The sequence below is a fragment of the Oncorhynchus gorbuscha genome, unplaced genomic scaffold, assembly GCF_021184085.1.
Source record: "Oncorhynchus gorbuscha isolate QuinsamMale2020 ecotype Even-year unplaced genomic scaffold, OgorEven_v1.0 Un_scaffold_2403, whole genome shotgun sequence".
Lineage (NCBI taxonomy): Eukaryota > Metazoa > Chordata > Actinopteri > Salmoniformes > Salmonidae > Oncorhynchus > Oncorhynchus gorbuscha.
The window spans coordinates 7,501-29,757 of record NW_025746925.1 but is presented as its reverse complement, the minus strand read 5'-3'; the positions used below and the strand labels follow the sequence as shown (position 1 = coordinate 29,757).

Genomic DNA, 22,257 nt, shown 5'->3' with positions numbered 1-22,257 from the left:
GTTATGGTGGTAGATATAAACTACATGTACTGACTGTGTTATGGTGGTAAACTACATGTACTGACTGTGTTATGGTGGTAGATATAAACTACATGTACTGACTGTGTTATGGTGGTAGATATAAACTACATGCACTGACTGTGTTATGGTGGTAAACTACATGTACTGACTGTGTTATGGTGGTAGATATAAACGACATGTACTGACTGTGTTATGGTGGTAAACTACATGTACTGACTGTGTTATGGTGGTAAACTACATGTACTGACTGTGTTATGGTGGTAGATATAAACTACATGTACTGACTGTGTTATGGTGGTAGATATAAACTACATGTACTGACTGTGTTATGGTGGTAAACTACATGTACTGACTGTGTTATGGTGGTAAACTACATGTACTGACTGTGTTATGGTGGTAGATATAAACTACATGTATTGACTGTGTTATGGTGGTAAACTACATGTACTGACTGTGTTATGGTGATAAACTACATGTACTGACTGTGTTGTGGTGGTAGATATAAACTACATGTACTGACTGTGTTATGGTGGTAGATATAAACTACATGTACTGACTGTGTTATGGTGGTAAACTACATGTACTGACTGTGTTATGGTGGTAGATATAAACTACATGTACTGACTGTGTTATGGTGGTAGATATAAACTACATGTACTGACTGTGTTATGGTGGTAAACTACATGTACTGACTGTGTTATGGTGGTAGATATAAACTACATGTACTGACTGTGTTATGGTGGTAAACTACATGTACTGACTGTGTTATGGTGGTAGATATAAACTACATGTACTGACTGTGTTATGGTGGTAAACTACATGTACTGACTGTGTTATGGTGGTAGATATAAACTACATGTACTGACTGTGTTATGGTGGTAGATATAAAATATATGGGCCCCCCCTAGTATACAGGAGGAGGCTGCCCCCCCCGCCAGGGTGGGCCCCCCTTAGTATACAGGAGGAGGGTGAGCCACACCGAGTATACAGAAGGAGGGTGGTATACAGGAGGAGGGTGGTATACAGGAGGAGGGTGGGCCCCCCCTAGTATACAGGAGGAGGGTGGTATACAGGAGGAGGGTGGTATACAGGAGGAGGGTGGTATACAGGAGGAGGGTGGTATACAGGAGGAGGGTGGTATACCGGAGGAGGGTGGTATACAGGAGGAGGGTGGTATACAGGAGGAAGGGGTGGGCCCCCTAGTATACAGACAGGAGGGTGGTATACAGGAGGAGGGTGGTATACAGGAGGAGGGTGGTATCCAGGAGGAGGGTGGTATGCAGGAGGAGGGTGGTATCCAGGAGGAGGGTGGTATCCAGGAGGAGGAGGGTGGTATCCAGGAGGAGGGTGGTATCCAGGAGGAGGGTGGTATACAGGAGGAGGGTGGTATACAGGAGGAGGGTGGTATACAGGAGGAGGGTGGTATACAGAAGGAGGGTGGTATCCAGGAGGAGGGTGGTATACAGGAGGAGGGTGGTATACAGGAGGAGGGTGGTATAGAGGAGGAGGGTGGTATACAGGAGGAGGGTGGAATACAGGAGGAGGGTGGAATACAGGAGGAGGGTGGTATACAGGAGGAGGGTGGTATACAGGAGGAGGGTGGTATCCAGGAGGAGAGTGATATCCAGGAGGAGGGTGATATAAACTACATGTACTGACTGTGTTATGGTGGTAAACTACATGTACTGACTGTGTTATGGTGGTAAACTACATGTACTGACTGTGTTATGGTGGTAAACTACATGTACTGACTGTGTTATGGTGGTAGATATAAACTACATGTACTGACTGTGTTATGGTGGTAGATATAAACTACATGTACTGACTGTGTTATGGTGGTAGATATAAACTACATGTACTGACTGTGTTATGGTGGTAGATATAAACTACATGTACTGACTGTGTTATGGTGGTAAACTACATGTACTGACTGTGTTATGGTGGTAAACTACATGTACTGACTGTGTTATGGTGGTAGATATAAACTACATGTACTGACTGTGTTATGGTGGTAGATATAAACTACATGTACTGACTGTGTTATGGTGATAAACTACATGTACTGACTGTGTTATGGTGGTAGATATAAACTACATGTACTGACTGTGTTATGGTGGTAGATATAAACTACATGTACTGACTGTGTTATGGTGGTAGATATAAACTACATGTACTGACTGTGTTATGGTGGTAGATATAAACTACATGTACTGACTGTGTTATGGTGGTAAACTACATGTACTGACTGTGTTATGGTGGTAAACTACATGTACTGACTGTGTTATGGTGGTAGATATAAACTACATGTACTGACTGTGTTATGGTGGTAGATATAAACTACATGTACTGACTGTGTTATGGTGGTAGATATAAACTACATGTACTGACTGTGTTATGGTGGTAAACTACATGTACTGACTGTGTTATGGTGGTAAACTACATGTATTGACTGTGTTATGGTGGTAGATATAAACTACATGTACTGACTGTGTTATGGTGGTAAACTACATGTACTGACTGTGTTATGGTGGTAAACTACATGTACTGACTGTGTTATGGTGGTAGATATAAACTACATGTACTGACTGTGTTATGGTGGTAGATATAAACTACATGTACTGACTGTGTTATGGTGGTAGATATAAACTACATGTACTGACTGTGTTATGGTGGTAAACTACATGTACTGACTGTGTTATGGTGGTAGATATAAACTACATGTACTGACTGTGTTATGGTGGTAAACTACATGTACTGACTGTGTTATGGTGGTAGATATAAACTACATGTACTGACTGTGTTATGGTGGTAGATATAAACTACATGTACTGACTGTGTTATGGTGATAAACTACATGTACTGACTGTGTTATGGTGGTAGATATAAACTACATGTACTGACTGTGTTATGGTGGTAGATATAAACTACATGTACTGACTGTGTTATGGTGGTAGATATAAACTACATGTACTGACTGTGTTATGGTGGTAGATATAAACTACATGTACTGACTGTGTTATGGTGGTAAACTACATGTATTGACTGTGTTATGGTGGTAGATATAAACTACATGTACTGACTGTGTTATGGTGGTAGATATAAACTACATGTACTGACTGTGTTATGGTGGTAGATATAAACTACATGTACTGACTGTGTTATGGTGGTAAACTACATGTATTGACTGTGTTATGGTGGTAGATATAAACTACCTGTACTAACTGTGTTATGGTGGTAGATATAAACTACATGTACTGAATGTGTTATGGTGGTAAACTACATGTACTGACTGTGTTATGGTGGTAGATATAAACTACATGTACTGACTGTGTTATGGTGGTAGATATAAACTACATGTACTGACTGTGTTATGGTGGTAAACTACATGTACTGACTGTGTTATGGTGGTAAACTACATGTACTGACTGTGTTATGGTGGTAGATATAAACTACATGTACTGACTGTGTTATGGTGGTAAACTACATGTACTGACTGTGTTATGGTGGTAGATATAAACTACATGTACTGACTGTGTTATGGTGATAAACTACATGTACTGACTGTGTTATGGTGGTAGATATAAACTACATGTACTGACTGTGTTATGGTGGTAGATATAAACTACATGTACTGACTGTGTTATGGTGGTAAACTACATGTACTGACTGTGTTATGGTGGTAAACTACATGTACTGACTGTGTTATGGTGGTAAACTACATGTACTGACTGTGTTATGGTGGTAGATATAAACGACATGTACTGACTGTGTTATGGTGGTAGATATAAACTACATGTACTGACTGTGTTATGGTGATACACTACATGTACTGACTGTGTTATGGTGGTAAACTACATGTACTGACTGTGTTATGGTGATAAACTACATGTACTGACTGTGTTATGGTGATAAACTACATGTACTGACTGTGTTATGGTGGTAGATATAAACTACATGTACTGACTGTGTTATGGTGGTAGATATAAACTACATGTACTGACTGTGTTATGGTGGTAGATATAAACTACATGTACTGACTGTGTTATGGTGGTAAACTACATGTACTGACTGTGTTATGGTGATAAACTACATGTACTGACTGTGTTATGGTGGTAAACTACATGTACTGACTGTGTTATGGTGGTAGATATAAACTAGATGTACTGACTGTGTTATGGTGATAAACTACATGTACTGACTGTGTTATGGTGATAAACTACATGTACTGACTGTGTTATGGTGATAAACTACATGTACTGACTGTGTTATGGTGGTAAACTACATGTACTGACTGTGTTATGGTGGTAAATATAAACTACATGTATTGACTGTGTTATGGTGGTAGATATAAACTACATGTACTGACTGTGTTATGGTGGTAAACTACATGTACTGACTGTGTTATGGTGGTAGATATAAACTACATGTACTGACTGTGTTATGGTGGTAGATATAAACTACATGTACTGACTGTGTTATGGTGGTAAACTACATGTACTGACTGTGTTATGGTGGTAAACGACATGTACTGACTGTGTTATGGTGATAAACTACATGTACTGACTGTGTTATGGTGATAAACTACATGTACTGACTGTGTTATGGTGGTAGATATAAACTACATGTACTGACTGTGTTATGGTGGTAGATATAAACTACATGTACTGACTGTGTTATGGTGGTAGATATAAACTACATGTACTGACTGTGTTATGGTGGTAAACTACATGTACTGACTGTGTTATGGTGGTAAACTACATGTACTGACTGTGTTATGGTGGTAGATATAAACTACATGTATTGACTGTGTTATGGTGGTAAACTACATGTACTGACTGTGTTATGGTGGTAAACTACATGTACTGACTGTGTTATGGTGGTAGATATAAGCTACATGTACTGACTGTGTTATGGTGGTAGATATAAACTACATGTACTGACTGTGTTATGGTGGTAGATATAAACTACATGTACTGACTGTGTTATGGTGGTAAACTACATGTACTGACTGTGTTATGGTGGTAAACTACATGTACTGACTGTGTTATGGTGGTAGATATAAACTACATGTACTGACTGTGTTATGGTGGTAAACTACATGTACTGACTGTGTTATGGTGGTAGATATAAACTACATGTACTGACTGTGTTATGGTGGTAGATATAAACTACATGTACTGACTGTGTTATGGTGGTAAACTACATGTACTGACTGTGTTATGGTGGTAGATATAAACTACATGTACTGACTGTGTTATGGTGGTAGATATAAACTACATGTACTGACTGTGTTATGGTGGTAAACTACATGTACTGACTGTGTTATGGTGATAGATATAAACTACATGTACTGACTGTGTTATGGTGATAAACTACATGTACTGACTGTGTTATGGTGGTAGATATAAACTACATGTACTGACTGTGTTATGGTGGTAAACTACATGTACTGACTGTGTTATGGTGGTAAACTACATGTACTGACTGTGTTATGGTGATAAACTACATGTACTGACTGTGTTATGGTGGTAGATATAAACTACATCTACTGACTGTGTTATGGTGGTAAACTACATGTACTGACTGTGTTATGGTGATAAACTACATGTACTGACTGTGTTATGGTGGTAGATATAAACTACATGTACTGACTGTGTTATGGTGGTAGATATAAACTACATGTATTGACTGTGTTATGGTGGTAAACTACATGTACTGACTGTGTTATGGTGGTAAACTACACGTACTGACTGTGTTATGGTGGTAGATATAAACTACATGTACTGACTGTGTTATGGTGGTAGATATAAACTACATGTACTGACTGTGTTATGGTGGTAAACTACATGTACTGACTGTGTTATGGTGGTAAACTACATGTACTGACTGTGTTATGGTGGTAAACTACATGTACTGACTGTGTTATGGTGGTAAACTACATGTACTGACTGTGTTATGGTGGTAGATATAAACTACATGTACTGACTGTGTTATGGTGGTAGATATAAACTACATGTACTGACTGTGTTATGGTGGTAAACTACATGTACTGACTGTGTTATGGTGGTAGATATAAACTACATGTACTGACTGTGTTATGGTGGTAGATATAAAATATATGGGCCCCCCCTAGTATACAGGAGGAGGCTGCCCCCCCCCAGGGTGGGCCCCCCTTAGTATACAGGAGGAGGGTGAGCCACACCGAGTATACAGAAGGAGGGTGGTATACAGGAGGAGGGTGGTATACAGGAGGAGGGTGGGCCCCCCCTAGTATACAGGAGGAGGGTGGTATACAGGAGGAGGGTGGTATACAGGAGGAGGGTGGTATACAGGAGGAGGGTGGTATACAGGAGGAGGGTGGTATACCGGAGGAGGGTGGTATACAGGAGGAGGGTGGTATACAGGAGGAAGGGGTGGGCCCCCTAGTATACAGACAGGAGGGTGGTATACAGGAGGAGGGTGGTATCCAGGAGGAGGGTGGTATGCAGGAGGAGGGTGGTATCCAGGAGGAGGGTGGTATCCAGGAGGAGGAGGGTGGTATCCAGGAGGAGGGTGGTATCCAGGAGGAGGGTGGTATACAGGAGGAGGGTGGTATACAGGAGGAGGGTGGTATACAGGAGGAGGGTGGTATACAGAAGGAGGGTGGTATCCAGGAGGAGGGTGGTATACAGGAGGAGGGTGGTATACAGGAGGAGGGTGGTATACAGGAGGAGGGTGGTATAGAGGAGGAGGGTGGTATACAGGAGGAGGGTGGAATACAGGAGGAGGGTGGAATACAGGAGGAGGGTGGTATACAGGAGGAGGGTGGTATACAGGAGGAGGGTGGTATCCAGGAGGAGAGTGATATCCAGGAGGAGGGTGATATACAGGAGGAGGGTGGTATCCAGGAGGAGGGTGGTATACAGGAGGAGGGTGGAATACAGTAGGAGGGTGGTATCCAGGAGGAGGGTGGTATCCAGGAGGAGGGTGGTATCCAGGAGGAGGGTGGTATACAGGAGGAGGGTGGTATCCAGGAGGAGGGTGGTATACAGTATACAGTGTTAGAGTATTTTGGGTTACTGTCGTACCGGCAGCGGCTTGGCGACGCCGATGCGCACGACCCCGTAGCCGGTGGTTTTGAGGACGTGCACGGCGTGCCCCAGCGTCGACCGGACCAGGTCCACGTCGTTGACGGACATGAGCCGGTCACCGGGCAGCAGGCGTCCGTCTGAGTCGGCCACGCCACCGGGGACCAGGGAGCGGATTACCAGGACAGTCTTGGAGTCGTCCTCTGGGTCCTGCAGAGGGACATTTACATTTAAGTCATTTAGCAGACGCTCTTATCCAGAGCGACTTACAAATTGGTGCATTCACCTTATGACATCCAGTAGAACAGTCACTTTACAATAGTGGAGGGTGGTACAACATAAGGAACATGTGAACAACAGTTCAAAGGTCATGTCCTCCCAAAGGTCAATCCAATAGAAAGGAGAGACTACAATTGTTTTGCTTCCCAGTTCATCCTTTTTAATTTTTTTATTGTCTTTCCAAAGGATCCACTCTTTAGCCCACCATCCTCTCCTCGTCTCCTGGTCTACATTACTAGTGATCCCAAACCAGTTGAAAGAGAGGAGAGTAGGAAGCTACGTTAGACCATCGAGACGCACCACAGTCTTACCTGGTAGTCTAGGATGCTGAATCCCAGGCCTTCCTCTCCCTTCACCAGCTCTATCACCTGACTGTCTCTCTCCCACATGGCCAGAGGAGGAGACACAGGCTTATTAAAACCACGACTCCCACAATCCATGTTGTTACAACCAGGAAGTAGACAGCAGGGCTGGTCATACTGGGACTGGGAGAGGAGAAAGAGAGAGAGAGTTAGGGCACATCTCATATGACACCCCGGCTGCAGTCTTATTGACTATCTTTCCACCCTACTTCCAGAAATAGTGTCCACTTGATCACTTCGCCTAATGGCATTAAAGGGATTGGATTGACCCCACCAATATGTCTGACACCATCTCCATATCCCTCCATTTCCCCATTCATCCATCCAAAATCCACCCATCTCTATATCCCTCCATCTCCATATCCCTCCATCTCCCCATTCCTCCATCCAAAATCCATTCATCTCCATATTCCTCCATCTCCAAATCCCTCCATCTCCATATTCCTCCATCTCTATATCCCTCCATCTCCATATCCCTCCATCTCTATATCCCTCCATCTCTATATCCCTCCATCTCCATATCTCTCCATCTCCATATCCCTCCATCTCTATATCCCTCCATCTCCATCCATCTCTATATCCCTCCATCTCCATATCCCTCCATCTCTATATCCCCCATCTCCATATCCCTCCATCTCCATATCCCTCCATCCAAAATCCATTCATCTCCATCTCCCTCCATCTCTATATCCCTCCGTCTCCATATCCCTCCATCTCTATATCCCTCCATCTCCCTCCATCTCCATATTCCTCCATCTCCAAATCCCTCCATCTCCCCATCCCTCCATCCAAAATCCATTCATCTCCATATCCCTCCATCTCCATCTCCCTCCATCTCTATATCCCTCCATCTCTATATCCCTCCATCTCCATATCCCTCCATTCATCTCCATCTCCCTCCATCTCTATATCCCTCCGTCTCCATATCCCTCCATCTCCATATCCCTCCATCTCCATATCCCTCCATCTCCATATCCCTCCATCTCTATATCCCTCCATCCAAAATCCATTCATCTCCATCTCCCTCCATCTCTATATCCCTCCGTCTCCATATCCCTCCATCTCTATATCCCTCCGTCTCCATATCCCTCCATCTCTATATCCCTCCATCTACATATCCCTCCATCTCCATATCCCTCCATCTCCATATCCCTCCATCCAAAATCCATTCATCTCCATCTCCCTCCATCTCTATATCCCTCCGTCTCCATATCCCTCCATCTCTATATCCCTCCATCTCCATATCCCTCCATCTCCATATCCCTCCATCTCCATATCCCTCCATCTCTATATCTCTCCATCTCTATATCCCTCCATCTCCATATCCCTCCATCTCTATATCCCCCATCTCCATATCCCTCCATCTCCATCTCCCTCCATCTCTATATCCCTCCGTCTCCATATCCCTCCATCTCTATATCCCTCCATCTCCATATCCCTCCATCTCCATATCCCTCCATCTCCATCTCCCTCCATCACTACATCCCTCCATCTCCATATCCCTCCATCTCCATATCCCTCCATCTCTATATCCCTCCATCTCTATATCCCTCCATCTCCATATCCCTCCATCTCCATCTCCCCCCATCTCTATATCCCTCCGTCTCTATATCCCTCCATCTCTATATCCCTCCATCTCCATATCCCTCCATCTCCATATCCCTCCATCTCCATCTCCCTCCATCTCTATATCCCTCCATCTCCATATCCCTCCATCTCTATATCCCTCCATCTCCATATCCCTCCATCTCTATATCCCTCCATCTCTATATCCCTCCATCTCTATATCCCTCCATCTCTATATCCCTCCATCTCTATATCCCTCCATCTCTATATCCCTCCATCTCCATATCCCCCATCTCTATATCCCTCCATCTCTATATCCCTCCATCTCCATCTCCCTCCATCTCTATATCCCTCCATCTCTATATCCCTCCATCTCTATATCCCTCCATCTCCATATCCCCCATCTCTATATCCCTCCATCTCCATATCCCTCCATCTCCATATCCCTCCATCTCCATATCCCTCCATCCAAAATCCATTCATCTCCATCTCCCTCCATCTCTATATCCCTCCGTCTCCATATCCCTCCGTCTCCATATCCCTCCATCTCTATATCCCTCCATCTCTATATCCCTTCATCTCAATTTCCCTCCATCTCTATATCCCTCCATCTCTATATATCCCTTCATATCAATATCGCTCCATCTCCATATCCCTCCATCTCCATATCCCTCCATCTCTATATCCCTCCATCTCTATATCCCTCCATCTCCATATCCCTCCATCTCTATATCCCTCCATCACCCCATCCCTCCATCACCCCATCCCTCCATCTCCCCATCCCTCCATCACCCCATCCCCCCATCTCCCCATCCCTCCATCACCCCATCCCTCCATCCCTCCATCCCTCCATCTCCCCATCCCTCCATCTCCCCATCCCTCCATCCCTCCATCTCCCCATCCCTCCATCACCCCATCCCTCCATCTCCCCATCCCTCCATCACCCCATCCCTCCATCTCCCCATCCCTCCATCACCCCATCTCCCCATCCCTCCATCACCCCATCCCTCCATCTCCCCATCACCCCATCCCTCCGTCTCCCCATCCCTCCATCTCCCCATCCCTCCATCACCCCATCCCTCCATCTCCCCATCCCTCCATCACCCCATCCCTCCATCACCCCATCCCTCCATCACCCCATCCCTCCAGCTCCCCATCCCTCCATCACCCCATCCCTCCATCACCCCATCCCTCCATCACCCCATCCCTCCATCTCCCCATCCCTCCATCTCCCCATCCCTCCATCACCCCATCCCTCCATCCCTCCATCTCCCCATCCCTCCATCTCCCCATCCCTCCATCACCCCATCCCTCCATCTCCCCATCCCTCCATCCCTCCATCTCCCCATCCCTCCATCCCTCCTCCCCATCCCTCTCTACCTTGCCGTTGAACTCAGCCAGTAGCTCTTTGAGGGGGAGCTGTACATCTTCATCATCATCATCGTCGTGGTCACTGTCCCGTAGCTGTGGGTGCACGACGCGGCAGCACACCATACAGACACACAGAGGCAGCTCTCTCAGAACGCTGATCACCTCTCTGTGAGTCTCTCCTATCAGAGGGATACCATTCGCCTGGGAGAGGGGAGAAGCTGGTCTGGTCAGCAAACATGTTGAATGTGCTGCATGTAGCTACATCATAGCAGAACAGGGTCAATGTGCTGCATGTAGCTACATCATAGCAGAACAGGGTCAATGTGCTGCATGTAGCTACATCATAGCAGAACGGGGTCAATGTGCTGCATGTAGCTACATCATAGCAGAACATGTCAATGTGCTGCATGTAGCTACATCATAGCAGAACAGGGTCAATGTGCTGCATGTAGCTACATCATAGCAGAACAGGGTCAATGTGCTGCATGTAGCTACATCATAGCAGAACGGGGTCAATGTGCTGCATGTAGCTACATCATAGCAGAACGGGGTCGATGTGCTGCATGTAGCTACATCATAGCAGAACAGGGTCAATGTGCTGCATGTAGCTACATCATAGCAGAACAGGGTCAATGTGCTGCATGTAGCTACATCATAGCAGAACAGGGTCAATGTGCTGCATGTAGCTACATCACAGCAGAACAGGGTCAATGTGCTGCATGTAGCTACATCATAGCAGAACAGGGTCAATGTTCCATTGGATGTGTGGATGGGTGAACAAATGGATGGATGACTAAACAAATGGATGGATGAATGACTAAACAAATGGATGGATGGATGGATGACTAAACAAATGGATGAATGAATGACTAAACAAATGGATGGATGAATGAATGACTAAACAAATGGATGGATGACTAAACAAATGGATGGATGAATGACTAAACAAATGGATGGATGACTAAACAAATGGATGGATGAATGAATGACTAAACAAATGGATGGATGAATGAATGACTAAACAAATGGATGGATGACTAAACAAATGGATGGATGAATGAACAAAGCAGTGAATTAAAGAACTAATTAATTAATTAACAAACCAAATGAATGAACGAATTAATAAATAAATTAACGACTGAATGAACAAATTAATGAATGGATGAACGAACAAACCAATGAATGAACAAATGAATCATAATAATAATAATATTATTTATATATTATTATATTATATTATTATATATTATTATTATTATTATTATATTATATTATTATATATTATTATTATTATATTATATTATTATTATATTATTATTATTATATTATATTATTATTATATATTATTATTATTATATTATATTATTATTATATTATTATTATTATATTATATTATTATTATATATTATTATTATATTATATTATTATTATATTATTATTATTATATTATATTATTATTATATTATAACAAATGAATCATCATCTTCTATACATCTTTCACTCCAGTTTTTAATTGCTATATTGTATTTACTTCGCCACTATGGCCTATTTATTGCCTTACCTCATTTACACACACTGTGTCACGCCTTGGTCATTGTATCTTGTGTTTTCGTTATATATTTGGTCAGGCCAGGGTGTGACATGGGTTTATGTTGTTGTATTTCGTATTGGGGTTTTTGTATTATTGGGATTGCGGCTGAGTAGGGGTGTTGTATGGGCTTGGCTGCCTGAGGCGCTTCTCAATCAGAGTCAGGTGATTCTCGTTGTCTCTGATGGGGAACCGTATTTAGGTAGCCTGTGTTTCTCTGTGTATTTCGTGGGTGATTGTTCCTGTCTCTGTGTAGTGTTCACCAGATAGGCTGTAATAGGTTTCTTGTTCCGTTTGTTGTTTTTGTATATGTTATAGTTATTTCATGTTACGCTCTTCATTCATTAAAGTCATGAGTAACTACCACGCTGCATTTCGGTCCGACTCCCTTTCTACAAACGAAGAACGCCGTTACACCCTGTAAATAAACATATTTTTCTACTGTATTATTGACTGTATGTTTGTTTATCCGATGTGTAACTCTGTGTTGTTTGTGTTGCACTGCTTTGCTATATCTTGGCCAGGTCACAGTTCTAAATGAGAACTTGTTCTCAACTGACCTACCTGGTTGAATAAAGGTGTTCTCAACTGGCCTACCTGGTTAAATAAAGGTGTTCTCAACTAGCCTACCTGGTTGAATAAAGGTGTTCTCAACTAGCCTACCTGGTTAAATAAAGGTGTTGTCAACTAGCCTACCTGGTTAAATAAAGGTGTTCTCAACTAGCCTACCTGGTTAAATAAAGGTGTTCTCAACTAGCCTACCTGGTTAAATAAAGGTGTTCTCAACTAGCCTACCTGGTTAAATAAAGGTGTTCTCAACTAGCCTACCTGGTTAAATAAAGGTGTTCTCAACTAGCCTACCTGGTTAAATAAAGGTGTTCTCAACTAGCCTACCTGGTTAAATAAAGGTGTTCTCAACTAGCCTACCTGGTTAAATAAAGGTGTTCTCAACTAGCCTACCTGGTTAAATAAAGGTGTTCTCAACTAGCCTACCTGGTTAAATAAAGGTGTTCTCAACTAGCCTACCTGGTTAAATAAAGGTGTTCTCAACTAGCCTACCTGGTTAAATAAAGGTGTTCTCAACTAGCCTACCTGGTTAAATAAAGGTGTTCTCAACTAGCCTACCTGGTTAAATAAAGGTGTTCTCAACTGGCCTACCTGGTTAAATAAAGGTGTTCTCAACTGACCGACCTGGTTAAATAAAGGTGTTCTCAACTAGCCTACCTGGTTAAATAAAGGTGTTCTCAACTAGCCTACCTGGTTAAATAAAGGTGTTCTCAACTAGCCTACCTGGTTAAATAAAGGTGTTCTCAACTAGCCTACCTGGTTAAATAAAGGTGTTCTCAACTAGCCTACCTGGTTAAATAAAGGTGTTCTCAACTGGCCTACCTGGTTAAATAAAGGTGTTCTCAACTGACCTACCTGGTTAAATAAAGGTGTTCTCAACTAGCCTACCTGGTTAAATAAAGGTGTTCTCAACTAGCCTACCTGGTTAAATAAAGGTGTTCTCAACTAGCCTACCTGGTTAAATAAAGGTGTTCTCAACTGACCTACCTGGTTAAATAAAGGTGTTCTCAACTAGCCTACCTGGTTAAATAAAGGTGTTCTCAACTGGCCTACCTGGTTAAATAAAGGTGAAATATGTTTTGTTTAAATGAATGTATGGATGTTAATCAGTCCGTCCCACCTCCAGTATCTGGTCTCCAGGGTGTATCTTCCTGCTCTGTCCGACGGGCCCCTCAGGTAAGACGGAGCACAGGTAGTGGTGTCCTGCCCTGGCCTCCGTGCTGATGCCAAGACCACTGGTCTCACTGAACCTCTCCAGCTGACATACCTGGGAAGAGGAGGGATAGTAGGGGTTAATAACACTCTCTATAGCTGATACACCTGGGAAGAGGAGGGATAGTAGGGGTTAATAACACTCTCTATAGCTGATACACCTGGGAAGAGGAGGGATAGTAGGGGTTAATAACACTCTCCTCTCTATAGCTGACACACCTGGGAAGGGGAGGGATAATAGGGGTTAATAACACTCTCTATAGCTGACACACCTGGGAAGGGGAGGGATAGTAGGGGTTAATAACACTCTCTATAGCTGACACACCTGGGAAGAGGAGGGATAGTAGGGGTTAATAACACTCTCTATAGCTGATACACCTGGGAAGAGGAGGGATAGTAGGGGTTAATAACACTCTCTATAGCTGACACACCTGGGAAGAGGAGGGATAGTAGGGGTTAATAACACTCTCTATAGCTGATACACCTGGGAAGAGGAGGGATAGTAGGGGTTAATAACACTCTCTATAGCTGACACACCTGGGAAGAGGAGGGATAGTAGGGGTTAATAACACTCTCTATAGCTGATACACCTGGGAAGAGGAGGGATAGTAGGGGTTAATAACACTCTCCTCTCTATAGCTGACACACCTGGGAAGAGGAGGGATAGTAGGGGTTAATAACACTCTCCTCTCTATAGCTGACACACCTGGGAAGAGGAGGGATAGTAGGGGTTAATAACACTCTCCTCTCTATAGCTGACACACCTGGGAAGAGGAGGGATAGTAGGGGTTAATAACACTCTCTATAGCTGATACACCTGGGAAGAGGAGGGATAGTAGGGGTTAATAACACTCTCTATAGCTGACACACCTGGGAAGAGGAGGGATAGTAGGGGTTAATAACACTCTCCTCTCTATAGCTGACACACCTGGGAAGAGGAGGGATAGTAGGGGTTAATAACACTCTCTATAGCTGACACACCTGGGAAGAGGAGGGATAGTAGGGGTTAATAACACTCTCTATAGCTGATACACCTGGGAAGAGGAGGGATAGTAGGGGTTAATAACACTCTCTATAGCTGATACACCTGGGAAGAGGAGGGGTAGTAGGGGTTAATAACACTCTCTATAGCTGATACACCTGGGAAGAGGAGGGATAGTAGGGGTTAATAACACTCTCTATAGCTGACACACCTGGGAAGAGGAGGGATAGTAGGGGTTAATAACACTCTCTATAGCTGATACACCTGGGAAGAGGAGGGATAGTAGGGGTTAATAACACTCTCCTCTCTATAGCTGATACACCTGGGAAGAGGAGGGATAGTAGGGGTTAATAACACTCTCCTCTCTATAGCTGATACACCTGGGAAGAGGAGGGATAGTAGGGGTTAATAACACTCTCCTCTCTATAGCTGATACACCTGGGAAGAGGAGGGATAGTAGGGGTTAATAACACTCTCCTCTCTATAGCTGACACACCTGGGAAGAGGAGGGGTAGTAGGGGTTAATAACACTCTCTATAGCTGATACACCTGGGAAGAGGAGGGATAGTAGGGGTTAATAACACTCTCCTCTCTATAGCTGATACACCTGGGAAGAGGAGGGATAGTAGGGGTTAATAACACTCTCTATAGCTGACACACCTGGGAAGAGGAGGGATAGTAGGGGTTAATAACACTCTCCTCTCTATAGCTGACACACCTGGGAAGAGGAGGGATAGTAGGGGTTAATAACACTCTCTATAGCTGACACACCTGGGAAGAGGAGGGATAGTAGGGGTTAATAACACTCTCTATAGCTGACACACCTGGGAAGAGGAGGGATAGTAGGGGTTAATAACACTCTCTATAGCTGACACACCTGTGAAGAGGAGGGATAGTAGGGGTTAATAACACTCTCTATAGCTGACACACCCGGGAAGAGGGATAGTAGGGGTTAATAACACTCTCTATAGCTGACACACCTGGGAAGAGGAGGGATAGTAGGGGTTAATAACACTCTCCTCTCTATAGCTGACACACCTGGGAAGAGGAGGGATAGTAGGGGTTAATAACACTCTCCTCTCTATAGCTGATACACCTGGGAAGAGGAGGGATAGTAGGGGTTAATAACACTCTCTATAGCTGACACACCTGGGAAGAGGAGGGATAGTAGGGGTTAATAACACTCTCTATAGCTGACACACCTGGGAAGAGGAGGGATAGTAGGGGTTAATAACACTCTCTATAGCTGATACACCTGGGAAGGGGAGGGATAGTAGGGGTTAATAACACTCTCCTCTCTATAGCTGACACACCTGGGAAGAGGAGGGATAGTAGGGGTTAATAACACTCTCTATAGCTGACACACCTGGGAAGAGGAGGGATAGTAGGGGTTAATAACACTCTCCTCTCTATAGCTGATACACCTGGGAAGAGGAGGGATAGTAGGGGTTAATAACACTCTCCTCTCTATAGCTGATACACCTGGGAAGAGGAGGGATAGTAGGGGTTAATAACACTCTCTATAGCTGACACACCTGGGAAGAGGAGGGATAGTAGGGGTTAATAACACTCTCTATAGCTGACACACCTGGGAAGAGGAGGGGTAGTAGGGGTTAATAACACTCTCCTCTCTATAGCTGACACACCTGTGAAGAGGAGGGATAGTAGGGGTTAATAACACTCTCTATAGCTGACACACCTGGGAAGAGGAGGGATAGTAGGGGTTAATAACACTCTCCTCTCTATAGCTGACACACCTGGGAAGAGGAGGGATAGTAGGGGTTAATAACACTCTCTATAGCTGACACACCTGGGAAGAGGGATAGTAGGGGTTAATAACACTCTCCTCTCTATAGCTGACACACCTGGGAAGAGGAGGGATAGTAGGGGTTAATAACACTCTCCTCTCTATAGCTGACACACCTGGGAAGAGGAGGGGTAGTAGGGGTTAATAACACTCTCTATAGCTGATACACCTGGGAAGAGGAGGGATAGTAGGGGTTAATAACACTCTCTATAGCTGACACACCTGGGAAGAGGAGGGATAGTAGGGGTTAATAACACTCTCTATAGCTGATACACCTGGGAAGAGGAGGGATAGTAGGGGTTAATAACACTCTCCTCTCTATAGCTGATACACCTGGGAAGAGGAGGGATAGTAGGGGTTAATAACACTCTCTATAGCTGACACACCTGGGAAGAGGAGGGATAGTAGGGGTTAATAACACTCTCTATAGCTGACACACCTGGGAAGAGGAGGGATAGTAGGGGTTAATAACACTCTCCTCTCTATAGCTGATACACCTGGGAAGAGGAGGGATAGTAGGGGTTAATAACACTCTCTATAGCTGACACACCTGGGAAGAGGAGGGATAGTAGGGGTTAATAACACTCTCCTCTCTATAGCTGACACACCTGGGAAGAGGAGGGATAGTAGGGGTTAATAACACTCTCCTCTCTATAGCTGATACACCTGGGAAGAGGAGGGATAGTAGGGGTTAATAACACTCTCTATAGCTGATACACCTGGGAAGAGGAGGGATAGTAGGGGTTAATAACACTCTCTATAGCTGATACACCTGGGAAGAGGAGGGATAGTAGGGGTTAATAACACTCTCTATAGCTGATACACCTGGGAAGAGGAGGGATAGTAGGGGTTAATAACACTCTCTATAGCTGACACACCTGGGAAGAGGAGGGGTAGTAGGGGTTAATAACACTCTCTATAGCTGATACACCTGGGAAGAGGAGGGATAGTAGGGGTTAATAACACTCTCTATAGCTGACACACCTGGGAAGAGGAGGGATAGTAGGGGTTAATAACACTCTCTATAGCTGACACACCTGGGAAGAGGAGGGATAGTAGGGGTTAATAACACTCTCCTCTCTATAGCTGATACACCTGGGAAGAGGAGGGATAGTAGGGGTTAATAACACTCTCTATAGCTGATACACCTGGGAAGAGGAGGGATAGTAGGGGTTAATAACACTCTCTATAGCTGATACACCTGGGAAGAGGAGGGATAGTAGGGGTTAATAACACTCTTTATAGCTGATACACCTGGGAAGAGGAGGGATAGTAGGGGTTAATAACACTCTCTATAGCTGATACACCTGGGAAGAGGAGGGATAGTAGGGGTTAATAACACTCTCTATAGCTGACACACCTGGGAAGAGGAGGGATAGTAGGGGTTAATAACACTCTCTATAGCTGACACACCTGGGAAGAGGAGGGATAGTAGGGGTTAATAACACTCTCCTCTCTATAGCTGACACACCTGGGAAGAGGAGGGATAGTAGGGGTTAATAACACTCTCTATAGCTGATACACCTGGGAAGAGGAGGGATAGTAGGGGTTAATAACACTCTCTATAGCTGACACACCTGGGAAGAGGAGGGATAGTAGGGGTTAATAACACTCTCTATAGCTGATACACCTGGGAAGAGGAGGGATAGTAGGGGTTAATAACACTCTCTATAGCTGACACACCTGGGAAGAGGAGGGATAGTAGGGGTTAATAACACTCTCTATAGCTGATACACCTGGGAAGAGGAGGGATAGTAGGGGTTAATAACACTCTCTATAGCTGATACACCTGGGAAGAGGAGGGATAGTAGGGGTTAATAACACTCTCTATAGCTGACACACCTGGGAAGAGGAGGGATAGTAGGGGTTAATAACACTCTCTATAGCTGACACACCTGGGAAGAGGAGGGGTAGTAGGGGTTAATAACACTCTCCTCTCTATAGCTGTACAGTAGTGGCTGTTTTGAGAATGACACAAATATTCATTTCCACAAAGTTTTCTGCTTCAGCGTCTTTAGATATTTTTGTCAGATGTTACGATGGAATACTGAAGTATAATTACAAGCATTTCATAACTGTCAAAGGCTTTTATTGACAATTACATGAAGTTGATGCAAAGAGTCCATATTTGCAGTGTTGACCCTTCTTTTTCAAGAATCCACCCTGGCATGCTGTCTTCTGGGCCACATCCTGACTGATGGCAGCCCATTCTTACATAATCAATGCTTGGAGGTTGTCAGAATTTGTGGGGTTTTGTTTGTCCACCCACCTCTTGAGGATGGACCACAAGTTCTCAATGGGATTAAGGTCTGGGGAGTTTCCTGGCCTTGGACCCAAAATGTTTTGTTCCCCGAGCCACTTAGTTTCCACTTCTGCCCTTTGGCAAGGTGCTCCATCAGGCTGGAAAAGGCATTGTTTATCACCAAACTGTTTCTGGATGGTTGGGAGAAGTTGCTCTCGGAGGATGTGTTGGTACCATTCTTTATTCATGGCTGTGTGAGTGAGCCCACACCCTTGGCTGAGAAGCAACCCCACACATGAATGGTCTCAGGATGCTTTACTGTTGGCATGACACAGGCCTGATGGTAGCGCTCACCTTGTCTTCTCCGGACAAGCTTTTTTCCCAGATGCCCCAAACAATCAGAAAGGGGATTCATCAGAGAAAATGACTCTACCCCAGTCCTCAGCAGTCCAATCCCTGTACCTTTTACAGAATATCAGTCTGTCCCTGATGTTTTTCCTGGAGAGAAGTGGCTTCTTTGCTGCCCTTCTTGACACCAGGCCATCCTCCAAAAGTCTTCGCCTCACTGTGCAGATGCACTCACACCTGCCTGCTGCCATTCCTGAGCAAGCTCTGTACCGATCCCACAGCTGAATCAACTTTAGGAGACGGTCCTGGCATTTGCTGGACTTTCTTGGGCTCCCATGAAGTCTTCTTCACAACAATTGAACCGCTCTCCTTGAAGTTCTTTATGATCGGATAAATGGTTGATTTAGGTGCAATCTTACTGGCAGCAATATCCTTGCCTGTGAAGCCCATTTTGTGCAAAGCAATGATGACGGCACGTGTTTCCTTGCAGGTAACCATGGTTGACAGAGGAAGAACAATGATTCCAAGCACCACCCTCCTTTTGAAGCTTCCTGTCTGTAAAGCGAACTCAATCAGCATGACAGAGTGATCCCCATCCTTATCCTCGTCAACACTCACACCTGTGTTAACGAGAGAATCACTGACATGATGTCAGCTGGTCCTTTTGTGGCAGGGCTGAAATGCAGTGGAAATGTTTTTGGGGGATTCAGTTCATTTGGATTGCAAAGAGGGACTTTGCAGATGAATTGCAATTCATCTGATCACTCTTCATAACATTCTGGAGTATATGCAAATTGCCATCATACAAACTGAGGCAGCAGACTTTGTGAAAATGTATATTTGTGTCAATCTCAAAACTTTTGGCCACGACTGTTCTATGTATATACATTATACGTATATTCTATATAGCTGTACTCTATATAGCTGTACTCTATATAGCTGTACTCTATATAGCTGTACTCTGTATAGCTGTACTCTATATAGCTGTACTCTGGATAGCTGTACTCTGTATCGCTGTACTCTATATAGCTGTACTCTATATAGCTGTACTCTATATAGCTGTACTCTGTATAGCTGTACTCTATATAGCTGTACTCTATATAGCTGTACTCTATATAGCTGTACTCTGTATAGCTGTACTCTGTCTAGCTGTACTCTGTATAGCTGTACTCTATACAGCTGTACTCTATACAGCTGTACTCTATATAGCTGTACTCTATACAGCTGTACTCTATATAGCTGTACTCTGGATAGCTGTACTCTGGGTAGCTGTACTCTATATAGCTGTACTCTGTATAGCTGTACTCTATATAGCTGTACTCTGTATAGCTGTACTCTGAATAGCTGTACTCTATATAGCTGTACTCTATATAGCTGTACTCTATACAGCTGTACTCTGTATAGCTGTACTCTGTATAGCTGTACTCTATATAGCTGTACTCTGTCTAGCTGTACTCTGGGTAGCTGTACTCTATATAGCTGTACTCTGTATAGCTGTACTCTATATAGCTGTACTCTGTATAGCTGTACTCTATATAGCTGTACTCTATATAGCTGTACTCTGTATAGCTGTACTCTGTATAGCTGTACTCTATATAGCTGTACTCTATATAGCTGTACTCTGTATAGCTGTACTCTATATAGCTGTACTCTATATAGCTGTACTCTGGATAGCTGTACTCTGTATAGCTGTACTCTATATAGCTGTACTCTATATAGCTGTACTCTGTATAGCTGTACTCTATATAGCTGTACTCTGGATAGCTGTACTCTGTATAGCTGTACTCTATATAGCTGTACTCTGGATAGCTGTACTCTGTATAGCTGTACTCTATATATCTGTACTCTATATAGCTGTACTCTATATAGCTGTACTCTATATAGCTGTACTCTGTATAGCTGTACTCTATATAGCTGTACTCTATATAGCTGTACTCTGTATAGCTGTACTCTGTATAGCTTTACTCTGTATAGCTGTACTCTATATAGCTGTACTCTATATAGCTGTACTCTATATTCAGCTGTACTCTGTATAGCTGTACTCTATATAGCTGTACTCTGTATAGCTGTACTCTGTATAGCTGTACTCTGTATAGCTGTACTCTATATAGCTGTACTCTATATAGCTGTACTCTGTATAGCTGTACTCTGTATAGCTGTACTCTATATAGCTGTACTCTGTATAGCTGTACTCTATATAGCTGTACTCTGTATAGCTGTACTCTGTATAGCTGTACTCTATATAGCTGTACTCTATATAGCTGTACTCTATATAGCTGTACTCTGTATAGCTGTACTCTATATAGCTGTACTCTATATAGCTGTACTCTGTATAGCTGTACTCTGTATAGCTGTACTCTGTATAGCTGTACTCTATATAGCTGTACTCTATATAGCTGTACTCTGTATAGCTGTACTCTATATAGCTGTACTCTATATAGCTGTACTCTGTATAGCTGTACTCTGTATAGCTGTACTCTGTATAGCTGTACTCTATATAGTTGTACTCTATATAGCTGTACTCTATATAGCTGTACTCTATATAGCTGTACTCTATATAGCTGTACTCTGTATAGCTGTACTCTATATAGCTGTACTCTATATAGCTGTACTCTATATAGCTGTACTCTATATAGCTGTACTCTGGATAGCTGTACTCTGGATAGCTGTACTCTGTATAGCTGTACTCTATATAACTGTACTCTATATAGCTGTACTCTGTATAGCTGTACTCTGTATAGCTGTACTCTGTATAGCTGTACTCTATATAGCTGTACTCTGTATAGCTGTACTCTGTATAGCTGTACTCTATATAGCTGTACTCTGTATAGATGTACTCTATATA

At 43.5% G+C, this 22,257-nt stretch overlaps 1 protein-coding gene across 1 annotated transcript in view; it reads right to left on the bottom strand.

Moving 5' to 3' along the window:
* LOC124025743 (multiple PDZ domain protein-like) overlaps positions 1–22,257 on the bottom strand; it is a gene marked incomplete at both ends in the record, with an annotated part of 78,116 nt that overhangs the window by 48,626 nt on the left and 7,233 nt on the right. The window contains 4 exons of the mRNA XM_046339077.1: positions 7,089–7,298; positions 7,679–7,852; positions 10,676–10,867; positions 13,942–14,088. Of these exons, the coding sequence (XP_046195033.1) occupies positions 7,089–7,298; positions 7,679–7,852; positions 10,676–10,867; positions 13,942–14,088 (723 nt within the window). The remainder of the gene's footprint in view (positions 1–7,088; positions 7,299–7,678; positions 7,853–10,675; positions 10,868–13,941; positions 14,089–22,257) is intronic.